The sequence below is a fragment of the Entelurus aequoreus genome, linkage group LG01 (genome assembly GCF_033978785.1).
Source record: "Entelurus aequoreus isolate RoL-2023_Sb linkage group LG01, RoL_Eaeq_v1.1, whole genome shotgun sequence".
NCBI lineage: Eukaryota > Metazoa > Chordata > Actinopteri > Syngnathiformes > Syngnathidae > Entelurus > Entelurus aequoreus.
Genome location: NC_084731.1, coordinates 47,976,897 through 47,999,112, shown reverse-complemented (window position 1 = coordinate 47,999,112; position 22,216 = coordinate 47,976,897). Strand labels below are relative to the sequence as shown.

The 22,216-nt window shown below is 41.8% G+C and overlaps 1 protein-coding gene across 2 annotated transcripts in view; it reads right to left on the bottom strand.

Annotated features, from left to right (window-relative positions):
- Positions 1-21,464, bottom strand: part of usp49 (ubiquitin specific peptidase 49) — a 28,369-nt gene extending 6,905 nt beyond the window's left edge. The window contains exons 1-4 of one of the 2 annotated variants that reach the window (XM_062053548.1): positions 21,266-21,464; positions 15,517-15,631; positions 5,006-6,456; positions 2,622-2,823 (exon numbers count right to left, since the gene is read on the bottom strand). In XM_062053548.1, coding sequence (XP_061909532.1) covers positions 2,622-2,823; positions 5,006-6,391 — 1,588 coding nt within the window. In that variant the 5' untranslated portion in view covers positions 6,392-6,456; positions 15,517-15,631; positions 21,266-21,464. The remainder of the gene's footprint in view (positions 1-2,621; positions 2,824-5,005; positions 6,457-15,516; positions 15,632-21,265) is intronic. The other variant, XM_062053557.1, reaches the window with a different exon arrangement.
- Between the last annotated feature and the right edge of the window lie 752 nt (positions 21,465-22,216).

The window sequence follows — 22,216 nt, the reverse complement described above, 5'->3', positions numbered from 1 at the left end:
AATGACGTGGGCAGACAAACAGTGAGTAAAAAAAATGTACAAAAATAGAATGACAAATTAACTTTCTTCTGTCACTTCTTTTTCTATTTTATTCTCATCTCACAAAAAATAAGAGCAACTTGTGCTTTCATGTTAAATTCTCCAAAAGTCTCTTCACTAGATTTCTCACTAGTCACTTTTTATGAAAAAGACTAACTAGATCAGGGGTATCAAAGTCAGGGCCCGCGGGCCAGATCCAGCCCGAAAATTAATTATCTATGGCCCCCGGGATGATATTTGATTAGTTTTAGAACTGGCCCGCAGGCCACAGCCGCCTGCTGCTGTTTTGCACGCACCAATACTCCATCTGTGTTGGCGCTAGGAATTTTCAAAATGGGGCTCCAGGGACCACATCAAGTCATAAAAATGGGCTCCCACAGTACATTTTTTAAGCCCCACTTTTTTGTAACCGTTTTGAAAACAAATTATAAATGTATGCATTATCCTGTTATATCTCACATTCTATATTGTGTTTTGGAAAAAGGTTGTCATAAACGTTAATTCATTAAAAAAAATAATACAAAAGATAAACAATTTTTATGCATATGTAAATGTTTTCAGTTATAAACATTCATTCACTTTCTTTTTTCCTTCATGGATCTAAACCAGACCTGGGCATTCGGCGGCTCGCGGCCCACATCCTGCCCTTTGTGCGTCCCTGTCCAGCCCGCGTGAGGCCAATCATAAATTACAAAATACATTTAAAAAAGTATCTATGTCGAGTGTACAATACAACGGTGCTGCTTTTGTTTTGAAAAACGTTATTTGTTTTACTTCCGTGTGGACGTATGCTCGTGCGCGATTGTGAGTGAATGTGAACAGCGGCAATCACAAATTACAAAATACATTTAAAAAAACATCTATGTCGTGCGTGCAATACAACTGTGCTGCTTTTATTTTGATAAGTGTTATTTATGTGCGTATGTCCGTGTGTAACCTGTGAGTGAAGGTGCACAGCAACAAGTGATGCCCGGTTATCCCCGAGACGCAAAAAAGAGAAAAGTTGATGACGAATGCCGTGTTTTCAACAAGACATGGACTGCCAAGTATTTCTTTACAGAAATTAAAGGTAAAGCCGTGTGCTTAATCTGTGGTACACAGGTTGCTGTGTTTAAAGAATATAATTTGAATCACTACTACACGACGAAGCACGAGGAAAAATACCGCAATCTGTCTGATGAAGCGTGCGCAAGGGAGGCTGATGCATTGATGGTAAAACTGCAAACCCAACAAGGACTTTTTGCCAAATTTCACACCCCCAGAGATGCAGCCATCAGGACAAGTTTCGTAATTTCTCACAAAATCACCAGAAAAAGTAAGGCGTTTTCTGACGGAGAGTTTATTAAGGAGTGCTTATTGGACTCTGTTGCACTGATATGCCCGGAGAAGAGGGGCGCATTTGAGAACGTGTCACTTTCCCGACGCACTGTAACGAGGCGGGTTGAGACCATCGCTGGAAACTTGGAGCTTCAGCTGAAGAACAGAACGGCCGACTTTGACTGTTTTTCGCTGGCTTTGGACGAGAGCTGCGATGTATGTAACACTGCCCAGCTGCTCATCTTCTTACGTGGGATAACTGCAGACTTTCAAATCACGGAGGAGCTGGCAGCCATGCAGTCAATTAAAGAGACAACCACAGGTAATGACTTGTTCACATAGGCAAATGCATGTTTGGACATATTAGGACTGAAATGGGACAAGTCGGCAGGTGTGACAACAGATGGTTGTCCAAATCTGAAGGGGAAAAATTTAGGACTTTTAAAAAGGATGCAGGATAAAGTGACAGAAATTGAAATTTTTGCATTGTATTATACATCAGGAAGTGTTGTGTAAGACAGTGTTAAAAATAAAACCATCAAAAGCAATCTGCTTTTGTATAAAGTTAAGTTAGGTTAAATTAAATTATTATTATTATTTATCTTACGGTATATCAAAAATAATTTGAACAAAATTTTATTGAAATATTGTTCGGTGTGACCCTCCAGCAGTGCTCAGGTTGCTCATGCGGCCCCCGGTAAAAATGAATTGCCCACCCCTGATCTAAACTTTACTGCTGCCGGTATTTTTTGCAATATTTTTATAGTAATATTTTCAGAATGTGTTTGTTCTATTTTTTGGCCGTAGTAAGACAAAGAAAACAATCTGAAGTTGTCTTTATTTTTTAGTTTTAATGCCATGATTTTAATAGTTCGGGCCGCATGTGCACAGATTTTCCTCCATGCGGCCCCTGAGCTAAAATGAGTTTGACACCCCTGTTCTAGAGGGTTCCGATTGCTCCCTAAATTGGCAACACTGATCTCTCCTGCTTCCTCTTCTTATCCTCTGGTGGACCAGGTGCGTGTGAGTATACAGTGTTGTAACAACAAGCTAAATTCACAGACCGTCTCATTATAGACAGGTAGTGCTCAATCTATATGTGGCGGCCCATCACAAATAAATGAATGTATGGGAAACATTGAGTTCTTTCTGTCTTTGTCATGTTCATAGTAAGTATATATACGCATTCATCATACATGTAAAATAAATTCAAAAGAAAAAGTCCCACTCATCCCCATAGCCTAAGTCTAAGCGTCTCTACTCACTGTTGCAGTGGTTGCAGGCATAAATGCTGCCTTCGAGCGCTTCCGTCTCAGTAAACTTGGACAGCATTTCGGTTAGGGTGCAGCTACGCTGGTAGGCCGTGGAGCCTTTGTTTACGCTGTGGTAGCGCTCGGGGAACTCCAGGGACAGGTCCCAGAATGGCTCGACTGTGTTGGACTTGTGCTTGCAGGACAGACACGTCACCTGGACAACAGAGACACAGACAAAGAGTTTGAGTTGAGTTTGAGTTTGAGTTTATTTCAAACATGCAAGCATACAACATGATACATCACAATTTCCAGTTTCTCTTTTCAACATGTTCGAAAAGGAGTAGGAAGAAGCAGAGCTTATTTAATCCTACCCCTTTTCTTTTACATAACAGTTTCTAAAACTTTTGTTCACTTCCTGTTCTCAATTTATTCACAATATACTCCATAAGTAATCACAATAAAAATAAATAAATAAATAATAATTGGTGAAGTAAGTTACATTTCATATGATGAGATAAGTAAGATTATTTTGAGAGTGAAAGAATGGATGAATTAAATAAATTCAGTATTCTTCTTCTTTGTACTTTGTAAACACTTTAAGTTTGAATAATTTCTTGAAGTGGATCATATTAGTACATTGTTTGATTGCTTTGCTTAATCCATTCCATAATTTAATTCCACATACTGATATACTAAAGGTCTTAAGTGTTGTACGTGCATACAAATGTTTTAAATTGTCAGAGGACATGGTTTAGCTTGTGTAGAAACATTTGACTGTATGGACAAAGCAGTCAATAAATAAATAAGAATGAATCATCTAAAATTATAGTTTTCCTCGTGTTAGGGTCTACTGCTGATCTCTTTATTAGGTACACTTACGCAATCTAGAACGGGGGTCGACAACGCTTGTTATCAGGAGACATTTTGCCTCTTCCGCAGAATACAAATATTCTAAAAAGCCACAAAACATAACACAGTCTTTATACATCTTTGAGTAGTAAATCCAAATTTTTATGAAATACATTTTTCTTTTTGGGTTAATGGTTAGCTTACCATGAGGGCCGCCCCTGCTCTTCATGCTCATCCATTCACCAATCAGTACACATTCATGGTCTCACGCAGACAAAACTGTTAACCATCCAAGGGGAGCCAGAGCACCGCAAGTTGCAGACTCCTGAAGTAGCACTGACATTGTAATAGAGCAGACCTGGGCAAACTAAGGCTGGGGGCCACATGCGACCCGTAAAACTTTTCAATCTGGCCCGCTGGACATTCCCAAATAATTGGATGATATACTAGTTACTATGGTAATCTAATTAGTTACTATGGTAATCCAAGTCACAGCAGCTCAGACGAGGCACCAAGCAGTGTGGGTGGGGAGTATGGCTGCAAATAACAACTAATTTGATAATTGATTAATCTGTCGATTATTACTTCGATTAATAATCGGATAAAAGAGACAAACTACATTTCTATCCTTTCCAGTATTTTATTGGAAAAAAAACAGCATACTGGCACCATACTTATTTTGATTATTGTTTCTCAGCTGTTTGTAAATGTTGCAGTTTATAAATAAAGGTTTATAAAAAATTTTTTAAAAAGTAGCCTCTGCGCATGCGCATAACATAGATCCAACGAATCGATGACTAAATTAATTGCCAACTATCGATTTAATCGATTAGTTGTTGCAGCCCTAGTTGGGAGCGTTTCCACAGCGGCCAGCCTGAAATGCGGGTGTCAGGGACAGACGCGGAAGGAGATTTTTACAACAAAGTTCTAAAGCTTAGTGATGTATCCGATTGTAGTTGTTGTTTTTTTTACCCTTCACGTTCATATTTCACTGTGTTTGTTGCATTTTTGTTGCATTTCGCTTGATTGTAAAATATGTCGATTGAGAGGGGGTGTGACGTTCATATGTTGTCAATATTCAGTGTTTTATCGTTCATAGTTAATATTGTAAAAAAAAAAATCCATTACGTTTGCTAAGGTGGTCTGTCATAATGTGAGTAGAAATACCGGCCCGACACATTTTTTTCTCAAGATTTGCCCCATCCCCCCCGAGTAAAAATAATTGGCCAGGCCTGTAATAGAGGTTAGTCTGCATTAATACAGCTGATGTGTTTTTTTAGTGCATACAGAGTAAATAAAGCTGCATGCATGCTAACGTCAAATGCAGCTACTGCCTTTTTGTAGAGTTGATAAAAAAAACTACATCAGGCAGTTGCCTACAGCCACAATGTTTTTGGACCTGGCGTTATTTAGAGAGTTATTTGTTTTCGTAGACCGCGCACCCAGTGACTATAGGAGAAAGGTTTTATTTGGAACATTTACAATAATCAAGCATATCAATTTGAATATTCCAGATCCACAGAGGCTTTGTGCTGAGAAACACTAACCTGGCTGAGTAGCTGCCCGTGAAAGATGGTGTTAAGAACCTTCAGCACTTGTTTGGAGAGCTTCCTCTTGGTGATGGGGATGACTATCCTGCGCTTGGAGCCCTCCGTGTCCAGCTCTTGCTGCACCTTATCCAGCAGCTCGCACAGGAACTCCTGGGCGTCCTGCTGGTCGTAGCCCCGGAATGCTGGGATGAGGTTCCAAACCGAGTGCAGCATGGCGAACGGGGACACCAACGACCAGCGGCCCGACCACATGACCCTGAAAAGCGTATGCAACTCATGGCACAGAGACATCTGCTGGCGGGTGGAGCAGCGAGGCTCCTTGGGCTGAACCAACTCTGCAGCCTGAGGAGGCGGCGGAGCGCTCTCCTTGTTGCCCATTGTCACATTTCCCAGCGGACTTGAGGTCAGCTCTGCCTTACCGGTGCTGACAACACTTCCCGGCGCTGGCTTCATCCCCTGCGAGTGGTTAGTCTTGGCTAGCAGCTCCTCTGTCTCGCACAGGTCCAAAGTGAGAAAACACTCCCTGAATTTCTGCAGGTGACTCAGCACTTGCAAGATGGAGTTCATATAGCACGTGTTCCCCAGGTTGCGCAGACCGGTGACCCCCGGAGCGAGTCGACGGCGAGTCGCCGAGTGAGCCGCGTAGTACCGCCTCAATTTAGCAGCTCTGCCGTTGGGAGGGGCCTTTCTTGACAAGGCGAGGAGGGAAGGCTTCTTCGGAGGAGGGGGAGGCAGGCGTTCCGGAGGGTCACGGAACTTGCAAGGAATGAGCGTGATGGTTGAACGTGGCGCCTGAGTAAGAAGCCTTGCACTCTTCCTAGGGGGGACACTGCCCAGCTCTTCCATGAGTCTCCTTTTCACCTCCTTTTTCTGTCTTTTCACCTCCTCCAGCTTCTCTTTGCGTTCGTTCTGCAGCTCCCGATATTTGCTCATCCACCGCTGAAGCATCTTTGCCAGGAGGCTCTTTCTCCTGTGGCGCAAGGCCAGTTGCATGGGAGGCTGCGGGGCGCTTTCCCCAGGGCGGTGGGTGCACGCCCCCCAAGCCGAGGAGCGCAGCGAGCGCCTGCCCGGGCTCCGGACAGTTGAGAGGGCCCCCCGGAGGAGCTTGAGGTCTCCCTCCGCGTTGTCGTTGAGTACATAGTCTCCACAGGCAAAGCAGAAGACGTCCAGCTCGCGCACCTCCATGGCCAGCGGGTGGTGGGACTCCTGAAAGTGTTTGAGGGAGTGCTCCTCCATGAAGCGTCCACAGGCAACGTAGGAGCACTTGAGGCAGGCCCACACCGAATCGGTGGTGCTGCAGTCCACGCAGTGCCATTTCTGCGGATTGAGGATGGAGTGGTTGTGGCCCAGGCGAAGGCGCACCACATGCTTACAGCGATCCATCTCTCCACATGCACATGTGCCCTCAGTGGTGGGACGCACGTCCTCTAGCCGGGCAGCAAGTCATTCTGCGGGTTGCAACGACCCAATTAGACACATATCTACTCAGCAGGTTTACATTTGACATTGCCCAACAATTCACAATTTTCATAGATTTAAAACAAAGCAAATGGTTCTAATTCCCAAAAGACTTATAAGGTATTTTTGTAAACCAATCAAATTAAAGCCACAACTTCAAACAATCATGGCCTACAATGATAATAACGGTCATTTTTGATGGACACCGTGAGAGGAACGCTTAACCATATGTTTATGATTGTGGTACACTACACAGCGAAACATGCTTAGGTTGGCGGATCTACACACTGGCTGACTGACGTCAATGTAAGCATAACCGAATAAGAAACCAAAACTAGCCGTTGCTGGCACATTTGTGACTTTGGTTACAAGCATATAAGGAGAATAGGAAATGGTTTCACTCTGACTGCAATCAATCTGTGGCAGCGGGTGGTCTAATAAAGCATGTGCATGTCATTTTTTTTTATAGAGCATGTGCATGTCATTTTTATAGACACTCAGGGAGTGACAAAAAGTGAGCAAAAAACATGAAAATAACAAATATCTTAAGAACTACAAATTCTGTGATTTCTTTTTGTGTTTTTTTGTTTATGTCTCAAGTAAGATGGGCTGTCTTTGAGTGCTTTTAAATGGGGGAAGCACCCACTGCTTGTTGAGTAAAGCGATACAAGCTTTATTTATTAGTTTCTGCAAAAGTCTCGTCACTAGATTTGTCGCTTTTTTTTTTTTTAAATGAAAAAGAAAAAAAAAGAATCTCATAGGGTCTGATCACTCGCTAAATATAGCGACAATGTCACTAAGTCAGCAACACTGTTCCCTACCGCAACATCCTCTTATTCTCTGGCAGACCAGGGGCCTCATTTATAAAGGTTGCTGCGCACAATAAAGTTGCATTAGCAGTAGGGTTAAAATGTGCAAACATTGGTATTATTAGAAAATGTTTATGCTGAAAAAGTTGTGTATTACAACGCACTCTTTCGACAATGCGGCGAGATCAGGCAAAGTTTTTTAAACAATGAAAACAACAAAATTAATACCAAATTAAGCTCATACCCACATGCAATATAAAAGACATAGCTAGCATGAATTGATTAACGTGGACCCCGACTTAAACAAGTTGAAAAACGTATTCGGGTGTTACCATTTAGTGGTCAATTGTACGGAATATGTACTGTACTGTGCAAACTACTAATAAAAGTATCAATCAATCAAAGCAACACATATCTCACAATGTACAAACTGTCCTGTAATTGTGAATATACAGTATTGTACAATATATTTCTAACAGCCTAAATATGACAATATGGAGCTTTATTAATTGTACATGCACTTATTATGTGGTGGGCCATTGAAGTATTCTTTATTTTGTTAATTTTTAATTGAATGATAGCACTGCATAGTTATCTCAGGAGGTGTGTCTTTGACTTTGTCTGTGGCCATACAGTGAAAAGTATTTTTTTAGATTAAAGGCCAAAATACGCGGATTGCAGCACAATAGTTTGTTAGATAAAATCATGTTAATAATTTTGAAAATAAATATTTATCTTTTTTCTCTACTTTTAATATTTTATAACACAGATGGAGTGCAAATGTTTTGATCTCACGGAGCCATGCTGCATATACTGTGCGCAGCTACTATATAATCTGTATGAGTATGTATTATTATTATTATTACTACTTAAATATTTTATAAGATAAACAACTGTACAAAAAACCTATTCATTATGTAATTGTGTACGTGCCAATTTCCCAAAAGAGCTTTAAATATTGCTCATGGTGACCACTTGTGTCATGCAACAGAACGTTTGCTTTGCATTACTTGACAAAATAAACAAATATACATTATTTGGACACAGATTTGGCAAACAGAAGGCCAGATTATGAATGATTTACTTAATCACAGCAACAGTTCTCAGTCATGGTGGCACTAAAATATTGCCATTTCAATTGTTATTTTTTATGATGTGATATTATTTATCCCTCCAAAAATAATGCTTAAAGTAATAAGCATCAATCTGAAAATGCTGTCTCCCTTCATTGACAGTCCAACATGTGACACATTATATAACCACCATATACAGTCGTGGTCAAAAGTTTACATACACTTGTAAAGAACATAATGTCATGTCTGTCTTGAGTTTCCAATAATTTCTACAACTCTTATTTTTTTGTGATCGAGTGATTGGAGCACATACTTGTTGGTCACAAAAAAACATTCATGAAGTTTGGTTCTTTTATGAATTTATTATGGGTCTACTGAAAATGTGACCAAATCTGCTGGGTCAAAAGTATACATACAGCAATGTCAATATTTGGTTACATGTCCCTTGGCAAGTTTCACTGCAATAAGGCGCTTTTGGTAGCCATCCACAAGCTTCTGGCAAGCTTCTGGTTGAATTTTTGATCACTCCTCTTGACACATTTGGTGCAGTTCAGCTAAATGTGTTGGTTTTGTGACATGGACTTGTTTCTTTAGCATTGTCCAAACGTTTAAGTCAGGACTTTGGGAAGGCCATTCTAAAACCTTAATTCTAGCCTGATTTAGCCATTCCTTTACCACTTTTGACATGTGTTTGGGGTCATTGTCCTGTTGGAACACCCAACTGCGCCCAAGACCCAACCTCCATTGGCAGCAAAACAGGCCCAGAGCATAATACTACCACCACCATGCTTGATGGTAGGAATGGTGTTACAGGGATTAAAGGTCTCACCTTTTCTCCTCCAAACATATTGCTGGGTATTGTGGCCAAACAGCTCAATTTTTGTTTCATCTGACATCACATGAACAAAGATAAGACCTTCTGGAAGAAAGTTCTGTGGTCAGATGAAACAAAAATGTAGCTGTTTGGCCACAGTACCCAGCAATATGTTTGGAGGAGAAAAGGTGAGGCCTTTAATCCCAGGAACACCACCATCTACCATCAAGCATGGTGGTGGTAGTATTATGCTTTGGGCCTGTTTTGCTGCCAATGGAACTGGTGCTTTACAGAGAGTAAATGGGACAATGAAAAAGGAGGATTATCTCCAAATTCTTCAGGACAACCTAAAATCATCAGCCCGGAGGTTGGGTCTTGGGCGCAGTTGGGTGTTCCAACAGGACAATGACCCCAAACACACGTCAAAAGTGGTAAAGGAATGGCTAAATCAGGCTAGAATTAAGGTTTTAGAATGGCCTTCCCAAAGTCCTGACTTAAACGTTTGGACAATGCTGAAGAAACAAGTCCATGTCAGAAAACCAACATATTTGGCTGAACTGCACCAATTTTGTCAAGAGGAGTGGTCAAAAATTCAACCAGAAGCTTGTGGGTGGCTACCAAAAGCACCTTATTGCAGTGCAACTTGCCAAGGGACATGTAACCAAATATTAACATTGCTGTATGTATACTTTTGACCCAGCAGATTTGGTAACATTTTCAGTAGACCCATAATAAATTCATAAAAGAACCCATCCATCCATCTATTTTCTACCGCTTGTCCCTTTAGGGGTCGCGGGGGGTGTTTTTTGTGACCAACAAGTATGTGCTCCAATCACTCTATCACACAAAAATAAGAGTTGTAGAAATTATTGGAAACTCAAGACAGCCATGACGTTATGTTCTTTACAAGTGTATGTAAACTTTTGACCACGACTGTATATTATATAGCATGACCATTTATGGATAATTGTGGGAAGACACTGGTAAAGGAACTCTTTAAATGTTATCTTTTTGTGTGTCCACACATTCTGAAGTTTGAGCTCACACAATGTTTCATGTTTGAACCCGTGCACACTTTTATAAATGAGGCCCTAGTTGCGTATGAGCCAAGGCACGGCATCTGCAGGTTTCAACAAGTCAAATTTAAAACTTTTTAAGACCATAAAGAATACAATTTAAGACCCATTTCACATCGACAGGCGAGAGACAATATTTATGATGTCGAAGAATAAACTTTCCCGACCACAGAGGAGAGAAAGCAGCTTCACCAGTCGATGATGTCAACATAGCCACACAAGCTAGTTAGCTCTCTGTGATCGCGGCGCCGCTATAAATATTGTGTCTGCGTTAGCGCTTATGATAACATATCACTAATAGCTGGTTGATAGTCAAGTCATAAAATGTAAATGGAGTATTGTTGGCAGTTTTTGGATGGCTATTTAGAGGGCTTTATGGGCGGAATGGAGGACCTCCAACAGGCTCAATTGTAAGCGCACTTTTTCTTGCATTTATTTACGAGTTAGAATGCATTAAAAATAACATACATCTGAATTCTTGTCTAACATAATGATTGTGAACAATACGCAAATTTCCCCCAAAAAAGTGCAGTTCCCCTTTATTAAGCAGTGTTAGGCCTGAGTCGATAATAAGTCAATTAATTGAACGATAAATGAAAATAAATTCAATAATTTTTTCGCCATTGATAAATTGCCATGTCTGTTTTCTTTGTCTCTAAAATTTCAAACAGGGTACAAGAGGAGGCATTGCTTTCAGCACCTGAGTGCGTTCGTTCTATAGCAGAATCAAATGCAGAGATGTGAGCACAATTTGAGAAAAAAGAGAGGAAAACTGATGAAAAAGAGGAACATTTCTATCAGCACAAAGTGCTGCCACACCAGCCCCCAAAATAATAATTTGAGAATCAAGACTACATTACGTGCAATTGGGTGCATTTCTATATTATATTTTGACATTAGAATTATTCTCATCTACCAACCTCTTTTGGCTGTCTTTTTGACACTTACATTACATGTCCCATGTAATTAACCATATAATTATTTGTTTTTGGTAGATAATTTACTAACATTATTATCATCGAACATGTAGTGTAAAACTCTAAAATTATATCAATCAATCAATGAAAGTTTACTTATATAGCCCGAAATATTACTTCGGAGCTGGTGTGGGGACGGCGTGGCTTAGTTAGTAGAGCGGCCGTGCCAGCAACTTGAGGGTTCCTGGTTCGATCCCTCAAATTTGATACTCTAACATTTAACAAGGCAGAACAACATAGATTTAAAAAACGACTAAAAACCAAAATAAGAAAGTTAATTTGCAGTTTTAATCATACTTTATCATACATCTTTTTTAACTCACTTTTGTATCTCTCCTACAGCATACATTGCAATAAATTATGCAAACGAGGTGATAACGTCACTTAGCAACTTTTTGGACAGTCAGGGGACGGCGTGGCGAAGTTGGTAAAGTGGCCGTGCCAGCAATCGGAGGGTTGCTGGTTACTGGGGTTCAATCCCCACCTTCTACCATCCTAGTCACGTCCGTTGTGTCCTAGGGCAAGACACTTCACCCTTGCTCCTGATGGGTGCTGGTAGCGCCTTGCATGGCAGCTCCCTCCATCAGTGTGTGAATGTGTGTGAGAATGGGTGAATGTGGAAATACTGTCAAAGCGCTTTGAGTACCTTGAAGGTAGAAAAGCGCTATACAAGTATAACCCATTTATCATTTATTATTTATTTATCAATGGCTACTTTCCGTGCTGAAGAGTTCGCAACACTGTTGGTGGCTACTCATAAATGCTCTAGAACTACAACTGGTTCGGAACAAAGAGTGTTTGAATTGTCCATCCATCCATTTCTACCGCTTGTCCCTTTTGGGGTTGCGGGGGGTGCTGGAGCCTATCTCAGCTGCATTCGGGCGGAAGGCAGAGTACACCCTGGACAAGTCGCCACCTCATCACAGGGCCAACAGACAGATAGACAACATTCACACTCACATTCACACACTAGAGGCAATTTATTGTTGCCAATCAACCTATCCCCAGGTGAATGTAATCATCCAAATATGATTAAAAGCAAAGTCGAAAGCCGTCAACGTTGTGGCTCGGAGAGCGAACGCAGGTGGCAAAAAGCTAAATGATACTAACTAGCGAGCTTGTTTGGGAGCCCCTGATTGTCTCCCTGTCCTGTAATGTAGTGCGGTGTTTAGGCAAGAGGAACAGCGAGTACCTGCGGCTGAGGCGAGCATTGAACAAATTTTGTTTGGATCCAATTTTTTTTATATTTCATAAAAATAAAAATAAATTTAAAGTACAAAAGACTAATGAAAATTGGAGGCCCAGAATTGAAAGAACTGAACTTTCACATACCCATCTTCCATCCATCCATTTTCTACCGCTTGTCCCTTTTGGGGTCTTATGCAAGTAATTTGGCGTTGCTGTGGGCTTTCTGAACTAAAACAACACATTGCTGCGCATGCACAGCACAGTAGCTGGTGGTTATTGATCATTTCCAACCGGGCAGTACAGGTAGCCTACTTTAGTTCCGTTTTGTAGTTCCGTCATAGCGTCCTCAAAATTCAAAACATTTAAAAGCAAGACTGAAGTTTATGCATGTTTTAGATAAAAGTAACTTTAATAGATTTTTAAGACCTTTCAAAATCTTATTGAAAGAGATTTTAGGCAAATTTTAGACATTTTAAGGCCTTAAATTTTAAAATGTTGGATTTAAGACTAAGACTTTTTAAGACCCCGTGGGTCCCCGCGGTCCCCAAGGTGTGTTAAGCTACATTCCATACTTGCCAACCTTGAGACCTCCGAATTCGGGAGATGGGGGGGGGGGGGGGTGTATATTGTAGTGTCCTGGAAGAGTTAGTGCTGCAAGGGGTTCTGGGTATTTGTTCTGTTGTGTTTATGTTGTGTTACGGTACGGATGTTCTCCCGAAATGTGTTTGTCATTCTTGTTTGGTGTGGGTTCACAGTGTGGCGCATATTTGTAACAGTGTTAAAGTTGTTTATACGCCCACCCTCAGAGTGACCTGTATGGCTGTTGATCAAGTATGCCTTGCAGTCACTCATGTGTGTTTAAAAACCGCATATATTATGTGACTGGGTCGGCACGCTGTTTGAATGGAGGAAAAGCGAACGTGACGACAGATTGTAGAGGACGCTAAAGACAGTGCGTTTAAGGCACGCCCCAATATTGTTGTCCGGGTGGAAATCAGGAGAAATTCGGGAGGGTTGGCAAGTATGCTACATTCACAGATAGTACAAATCCCAAAACCAGTGAAGTTGGCACATAATGTAATTTGTAAATAAAAACAGAATACAATGATTTGCAAATCCTTTTCAACTTATATTCAATTGAATAGACAGCACAGACAATATATTTAATGTTCGAACTGAGAAACTTCATTTTGTTTTGCAAATAATCATTAACTTAGAATTTAATGGCAGCAACACATTGCAAAAAAGTTGGCACAGGGGCATTTTTACCACTGTGTTACATGGCCTTTCCTTTTAACAACACTCAGTAAACATTTGGGAACTGAGGAGACCAATTTTTGAAGCGTTTCAGGTGGAATTATTTCCCATTCTTGCTTGATGTATGTTCAACAGTCTCTGTTGGGGTATTTTACACTTCCTAATGTGCCACACATTTTCAATGGGAGACATGTCTGGACTACAGGCAGGCCAGTCTAGTACCCGCAGTGTTGCAACACGCTGCTTGGATGGCAACATATGTTGCTCCAAAACCTGTATGTACCTTTCACCATTAATGGTGCCTTCACAGATGTGTAAGTTGCCCATGCCTTGGGCACTGATACACCCCCATATCATCACAGATGCTGGCTTTTGAACTTTGCGCCTGTAACAATCCGGATGGTTCTTTTCCTCTTTGTTCCAGAGGACACGACGTCTACAGTTTCCAAAAACAATTTGAAATGTGAACTCGTCAGATCATAGAACACTTTTACACTTTGCATCAGTCCATCTTGGGGACGGCGGAGCGCAGCTGGGAGAGTGGCCGTACCAGCAACCTGAGAGTTCCTGGTTCAATCCCCACCTTCTACCGACCTCGTCACGTCCGTTGTGTCCTTGAGCAAGACACTTCACCCTTGCTCCTGATGGGTCGTGGTTAGGGCCTTGCATGGCAGCTCCCGCCATCAGTGTGTGAATGTTTGTGTGAATGGATGAATGTGGAAATAGTGTCAAAGCACTTTGAGTAACTTGAAGGTAGAAAAGCGCTATACAAGTATAACCCATTTACCATATCTTAGGAGAGGTCGGGCCCAGTGAAGCATTTCTGGGTGTTGTTGATAAATGGCTTTCGGTTTTAACTTGCACTTGCAGATGTAACGAACAACTGTAGTTACTGACAGTGGTTTTCTGAAGTGTTCCTGAGCCCATGTGGTGATATCCTTTACACACTGATGTCGCTTTTTGATGCAGTACCGCCTGAGGGATCCAAGGTCACGGGCATTCAATGTTACGTGCAGTGATTTCTCTAGATTCTGTGAACCTTTTGATGATATTATAGACAGTGAAATCCCTAAATTCCTTGCATTGGCTCGTTGAGAAATGTTGTTCTTAAACTGTTGGACAATTTGCTCATGCATTTGTTCACAAAGTGGTGAACCTCGCCCAATCCTTGTTTGTGAATGACTGAGCATTCCATGGAAGCTGTTTATACCCAATCATGGCACCCACCGGTTCCCAATTAGCCTGTTCACCTGTGGGATGTTCCAAATAAATGTTTGATGAGCATTCCTCAACTTTCTCCGTCTTTTCGGCCACTTGTGCCAGCTTTTTTGAAACATGTTGCAGGCATCAAATTCCAAATGAGCTAATATTTGCAAAAAATAACAAAGTTTTCCAGTTCGAACGTTAAGTATCTTGTCTTTGCAGTGTATTCAGTTGAATATAGTTTGAAAAGGATTTGCAAATCATTGTATTCTGTTTTTATTTACGATTTACACAACTTGCCAACTTCACTGGTTTTGGGGTTTGTACCATTATAATGTGTTTCTAAGTGAGAGCAAAACAGGTAGCGCCAAATCTATTTGTGGCAGTCCAAATTTAATTGTGGCGGGCCGCTATACACACCGTATGTAAAACACTGATGTATGTCGATGTAAGAGGGCACTTTTTAGTAATAAGAACAAGGTGGACCAGAAATTGATGGGTTGGTCAACAAATACGGGTTGTCAACATAAGAGGGACCGACTTCACTGTACTAATAATTCTCAAAATTGAGCATTATCTTTGAAAAGGCAATGAATCCTATTATTAAAAAAAATAGGGATCATGACAGTAGAGAGAAAGAAAGATGTGCTTACTGTACGAATTGTTGCCTTGATCAGATTTTTGGAAAAACATCATTAAGTTCGACGAGAACAGCAACTCTTGGGGCTTTCAGCCATATCCACTATCATCAACATCTACTGGAACATTCTAAAAAAACAAAACAAGAAATGACAAGAAAAATCAATGGTTATAGTTCAAATGCACCAAATTTCCAGTTCAAGTCCTGGGTAGCATTCAAGTTAACCCTGCTGTCAAATGCATGTTACGCTTCCTGTTTGAGCATCTGTGTGTTCACCAGGAATCTGGAGTTTAATCCGTGCGCCTTGAGCAGGATTTGTACAAACTACTTGGAACTCATGCGGCTTAGATGATGTGGCAACTTGGACGTTCCGCTTCACATTAGCGGATGAACTCTTCTGTCGAGCGTACCGCAATGCAACTTTTACAATCAAAATGTATCAAACTCATAAGAAAAGACAAAAAGACATTGCAAGAGTAAACATTAACTGCAGGAAGTGAACTGATTATCAGTAACTGCCCAAATACAGAGAAGGATGAAGGCTCAAATAAACTGTTTCTTCCTACTCCTTTTCAGGACTGTTGAACTGAGTTGAGTTGAGTTTGAGTTTATTTCGAACATGCAAGCATACAACATGATACATCACAATTTCCAGTTTCTCTTTTCAACATGTTCGAAAAGGAGTAGGAAGAAGCAGAGCTTATTTAATCCTACCCCTTTTCTTTTACATAACAGTTGCTAAAACTTTTGTTCACTTCCTGTTCTCAATTTATTCACAATATACTCCATAAGTAATCACAATAAAAATAAATAAATAATACTTGGTGAAGTAAGTTACATTTCATATGGTGAAATGAGTAAGATTATTTTGAAAAAATTAACGGATGGATGGATCTCAAGCAGCCGAGCTGTCACCATGTAATCTATTTTATGTATTATTATTGCCAAGCAAATATTCTTATAAGGTAAACAACTGTACAAAAACATGTATATTGTGCCAGCCTGCCAATAATATATTGAAAGCATCTCATATGCATGCCAAGGTTGTAAAGAAAATGTAAAAATGTGAAGCATCATTTTGAACCTGTATAAAAAACAATCTGAATCTGAATCTGAAATTGCCCAAAGGAGCTTTTAATACTGCTAATGGGGACTACTTGTGTTATGCAAAAAAATGTCTGCTTTGCATTACCAACTTCCATCCATCCATCCATTTTCTACCGGGGTCGCGGGGGGTGCTGGAGCCTATCCCAGCTGCATTCGGGCGCAAGGCGGGGTACACCCTGGACAAGTCTCCACCTCATTGCAGGGCCAACACAGATAGACATTCATACACTAAGGACAATTTTAGTGTTGCCAATCAACCTATCCCCAGGTGCATATCTTTGGAGGTGGGAGGAAGCCGGAGTACCCGGAGGGAACCCACGCAGTCACTGGGAGAACATGTAAACTCCACACAGAAAGACCCCGAGCCTGGGAATCGAACCCAGAACCTTCATATTATGAGGCACGTGCACTAACCTCTGTTCCCGTGCATTACCAACTTGACAAAATAAATAATAAATACATTATTTAGACAAAGAATTGGCAAACAGAGGGCCATTTTCTTTCCTCTAAATCTCAGCAACAGTTCTCAGTCATGGTGGAGCTTGCACTCAAATATTGCCATTCCAACTGTTGTTAATTACTAGATATGACAGTACTTAGCCCTCCAAAAATAATAACACAAGTGTAAACTTAATAAGCACTTTCTGTGGGTTTTATTTATACCAAATAACAGTTTAAAATACTCACTATTGAATTGTGAAACCATGAGATGGTCATGCTTGTAACTTTGTTTGTTATGATGAAAATTAAGCACCTATTTATGTATCAGCAACTCAGTATTGAATTCCTGACCATTCTGCGACCATGTACGCAAAATTAGATAGAAATCCGTCAACACAAAATGCTACAGAACACTCTGGCTAATTATAAGATCCACCAGAGAAATGACTGCTAACTTTTTCTAGAAATATTGTGCAAATCCACATAAAACCACTTGATGCACCTCAGATTTGCACAAACAAACGCTTTGAACAGTGGTTTCGCTGCTTGTTTTGTGTAACAATTGCATTTCATATTTCAATTTCAGATCAAATGTCAACTAGTCCAGTCAAATGTAGACATTTTATATGCTTATTTCCATGCAAAGCCATATCAAAATACCGGCATTGATGTCAATGAAAGTCTATGTGTATGTTAAATTATTACTGGTATCATGCAGTTACAGCAAATAACTGTTTAAAATAAAGCTCAACATTGATTTACTGACGTGTTAAAACAACAATGATAGCGGATAGAAAGGTTTATGTGGGTTGTACTTGTTAATATTTCTCTAATATTGCGTCTGTTCTAACGACACTGTCGACTGCAGTTGTTAATCCCGGCTCATTCGTTACTTGTTGTCCAGTTTCCACACGACACAATAAATACATTATTTAGACAAAGAATTAGCAAACAGACGGCCATTTTTTTTCTGTAAATCTCAGCAACAGTTCTCAGTCATGGTGGAGCTTGCACTCAAATATTGCCATTCCAACTGTTATTGATTACTAGATATGACATAACTTAGCCCTCCAAAAAAAATAACACAAGTGTCAATAAATGGCCATGTGAACGTAATAAGCATTATCTGTGGGTTTTGTTTATACCAAATAACAGTTTAAAATACCCACTATTGAATTGTGAAACCATGAGATGTTCCTGCTTGTAGATAGAAATCCGTCAACACAAAATGCTACAGAAAACTCTGGCTAATTATAAGATCCACCAGAGAAATGACTGCTAAGTTTTTCTAGAAACATTGTGCAAATCCACATAAAAACACTTGATGCACCTCAGGTTTGCACAAAAAAACACTTTTAACAGTGCTGCTTGTTTTGTGTAACAATTGCATTTCATATTTCAATTTAAGCTCAAATGTGAACTAGTCCAGTCAAATGTAAACATTTTATATGCTTATTTCCATGCAAAGCCATATAAAAATACTGGCATTCATGTCAATGAAAGTCCATGTGTATGTTTCTCACTGGCACTCATCGAGGGCAGACGCTCCCCTTTCCTCTCCCTTATCTCTCCTGCTTGCTTCTTTGTCTTGTCTCAACTTTCTTGTTGCCTCTTTTAGCACTGCTCTCCAAATCTAAACATTGGAACTATTTAACTGGCCTCAACGAAATTGACAAGATCTTGGGTTTGGGGGAACCTGCTTGTCGTGACGGAGCGGTTGTTGCTGGACACGCGACGGACTGTTGGGAGAAGAAGGAGGACGTGAAGATATCCACCTATTCGGAATTATGACAACAGGACATTTGCTGATTGGAGTAAGCGTTGCTCTGGTTTGTCGACAAATTGGAAGTTGCTGGCAGTCTTCAAAGTACCCCAAAGCTGCCACAAATGATTGGCGGATGCGGGCAGAACTGTGGACACTCTTGTGATTTGGATAACATCGGACTGTCTGCCCCCCCATCCAACGCCCTTGACGCGAATCCCTTAGGGGTGATGGACGGCTGGGCAGCGCCTGAAGAGCTGCAGCCTGCCACTGTGGCCCCCACTCCCTCGCCTCTGTTGCAAGATGTATGTTGTAATATGTATATGTGCTTTGCTATGGAGGTTTTTTCCCACTCCAGATTGGGCCCCCTTAGGAGCCCAGTCTAGATTGTATTTTTTACTCATCCTTCCCCAGCGTTTATCTTTTTCCCATCTTTTATGGGGCGCCTTGTGGCGACCCATCAGCGTTTCTGTTCTGTAACCCTGTACACTGTTTGTTTGTCTAGTCTTGAACGGGTTTGTGCTGAAAACAAAGTTTTGTTGTACTTGTGCAATGACAATAAAGACCTACCTACCTACTGTTGGAATATATTATATTGGGATATAATTAAGATAAAGAAGGATGAAGTGATTAAGAAATGTTTAGTTTATATATGCTTAGAATAGGCCGTGCAACTTATCATATCCTCTAAGGTCCAGTTGGAACTGGGTCCAAGTCCCAGCACACGTACATTCACTCTTATCGTCCACATTCTTGCTACTGTTGACGTGGCTTCTTTGCCGAGGTCTGAAGGACAACACCAGATATGAAGTCGGAGTCCAGGAAGGAGAAGGCAGAGGAAGATTTCACGCCTGGAAGCAGACACCTCATTGTATATTCATACATTTTGATATATATTGTAAGAGCGCGAGGTCGAGGAGATCTTGCCCCATGTGGAGGAGTTCAAATACCTCAGAGTTTCGTTCACGAGTGAGGAAACAGTGGATCGTAAGATCGACAGGCAGATTGGTGCGGCGTCTTCAGTAATGCGGACGCTGTATCGATCCGTTGTGGTGAAGAAGGAGCTGAGCCGAAAGGCAAAGCTCTCAATTTACCGGTCGATCTACGTTCCCATCCTCACCTATGGTCATGAGCTTTGGGTTATGACCGAAAGGACAAGATCACGGGTACAAGCAGTCGAAATGAGTTTCCTCCGCCGGGTGTAGGGGCTCTCCCTTAGAGATAGGGTGAGAAGCTCTGTCATCCGGAGGGAGCTTAAAGTAAAGCAGCTGCTCCTCCACATCGAGAGCAGCCAGATGAGGTGGTTCGGGCATCTGGTCAGGATGCCAACCGAACGCCTCCCTAGGGAGGTGTTTAGGGCACGTCCGACCGGCAGGAGGCCACGGGGAAGACCCAGGACATGTCGGGAAGACTATGTCTCCCAGCTGGCCTGGGAATGCCTCGGGATCCCCCGGGAGGAGCTGGACGAAGTGGCTGGGGAGAGGGAAGTCTGGGCTTCTTTGCTTAGGCTGCTGCCCCCGCGACCCGACCTCGGATAAGTGGAAGAAAATGGATTGATGGAGTGTGAGGGGGAGGGCGCGTCCGGAAAGCCATGTGTAAGTCGCCGTGTTCAATGCTACTATAGGGACAGATAGCGCTCCAACAAATTGTATTAGAATTGTATCTAATAGGGAATAAATACTTCTGATTTTAAGGTTATACATAGTGTCCTCTTTAAACATCTTCTGGCTCCTTATTAAACGAATACGTCACACTACCTACCTACCTACAGTATTAGGGTTATCACAGTTACAGCGAATAACTAAGCTCAACATTGATACATTGACGTGTTAAAACAACAATGATAGCGAATAGAAAGGTTTATGCCGTTTGTACTTGTTAATATTTCTCTAATATTGCGTCTATTCTAACGACACTGTCGACTGCAGTTGTTAATCCCGGCTCGTCCGCTACTTGTTGTCCGGCTTCCACACGACATCTGAGTCGGTCCACCTCGCCGTCTCCAGTTCGGCGTCGAGGCAGAACAAAGGGGCCAGAAAGGGGGCTGCTCTCCGCGAACTTTGTTGAGACAGCGCGGTCTCCAAGTTAGCTCGCGTCTCTCAATGCTAGCCCAGACCAAACCGCGGCTCCGTGAAGGGCTAGCGGCGCCGCGCCATCTGCTTTGGCCCCGCCGCCGCCGCCGCCGCCGAGAAGGGCACCCGGTCGGTCGCGCGTGGCCGCAGAGTCGCCGGTGGGTAGCTAACATAAAGCCGCGGCTGATATTGCTGGGGTTCTGCTTTTAATTGAAGTTGACCTAGCTGCTGTTGTTGTTGGTCGCCGACCGTCTGAATACTGCTTAATAGCTAACGCGCCGCAAAGCGTGTACAAACTCCCCGCTGACATCCACGATGCAAAGCTCGCTAATGGAGGCTTTGTCTGCTAGCGCAATGGTGATAAAGGAAGATAACGTTACCATCGCCGCAACGCATCCATCCCGCACACCAGAAGGGGGAAAACTGCTTGTTGTCCTCCTCACTCCCAGATTGAACAACCCAACTCGCGATGGGAGCCCGGAATCTCCTGCTCTGATTGGACCGAAGATGATCGACAGCCGGCCTCCCATTGGCCGAGTGGCGGAACAACAGGCAGCAGGATGGACCCACAGTCCGTCCACCCACCCACCGTGCCCACATGGAACAATAACCGAGGATCAGAGCTCAAAGCTGGGCTAGGAGGAGGAGCTGACCTCGGTGTCACAACCGCGGTAGGTGTTCATTGAAGGACTTTTTTGTTGCGTGGTCTCCATTCAAATAGATGGGCTCGAATTAACATAAGAAATACCATTCGAGTGACTATTTTATGTTCTTTAGATATGATTGTGCTTTTTAATTCAGGTGTCCAAAGTGAGGCCCAGGGGGTCGGCAGCCCAAAATGTTGAAAGAGCCATATTGGAACAAAAATATTTTTAAAAATTTTGTCTGGAGCCGCAAAAAAATAACTTTTAGACTTAGACTTCCTTTTATTGTCATTCAAATGTGAACTTTACAGTACAGATGAGAACGAAATCTAGTTGCGTTAGCTCGCTGTAGTGCAGGATAAAAGAGCAATAATGTCCATATATAAATAAATAGATTACTGTACAGATAAATATATTGCACTTTTTCATATGCATCCACGTTTCTGGATGTATGTTATACTGTCTTTATATTCCAGCGAGTTAATCCGTTTTTTGGGGGGAATTGAGGGAATTATTTGGATGCGTTCAAGAGTCTGATGGACTGAGGGAAGAAACTGTTACAGAACCTGGAGGTTCTGCTACAGAGGCTGCAAAACCTCTTTCTAGAGTCCAGCAGCGAAAACAGTCCTTGGTGGGGGTGGGAGGAGTCTCAACAGATTTTCTGAGCCCTGGTCAGGCAGCGGCTTT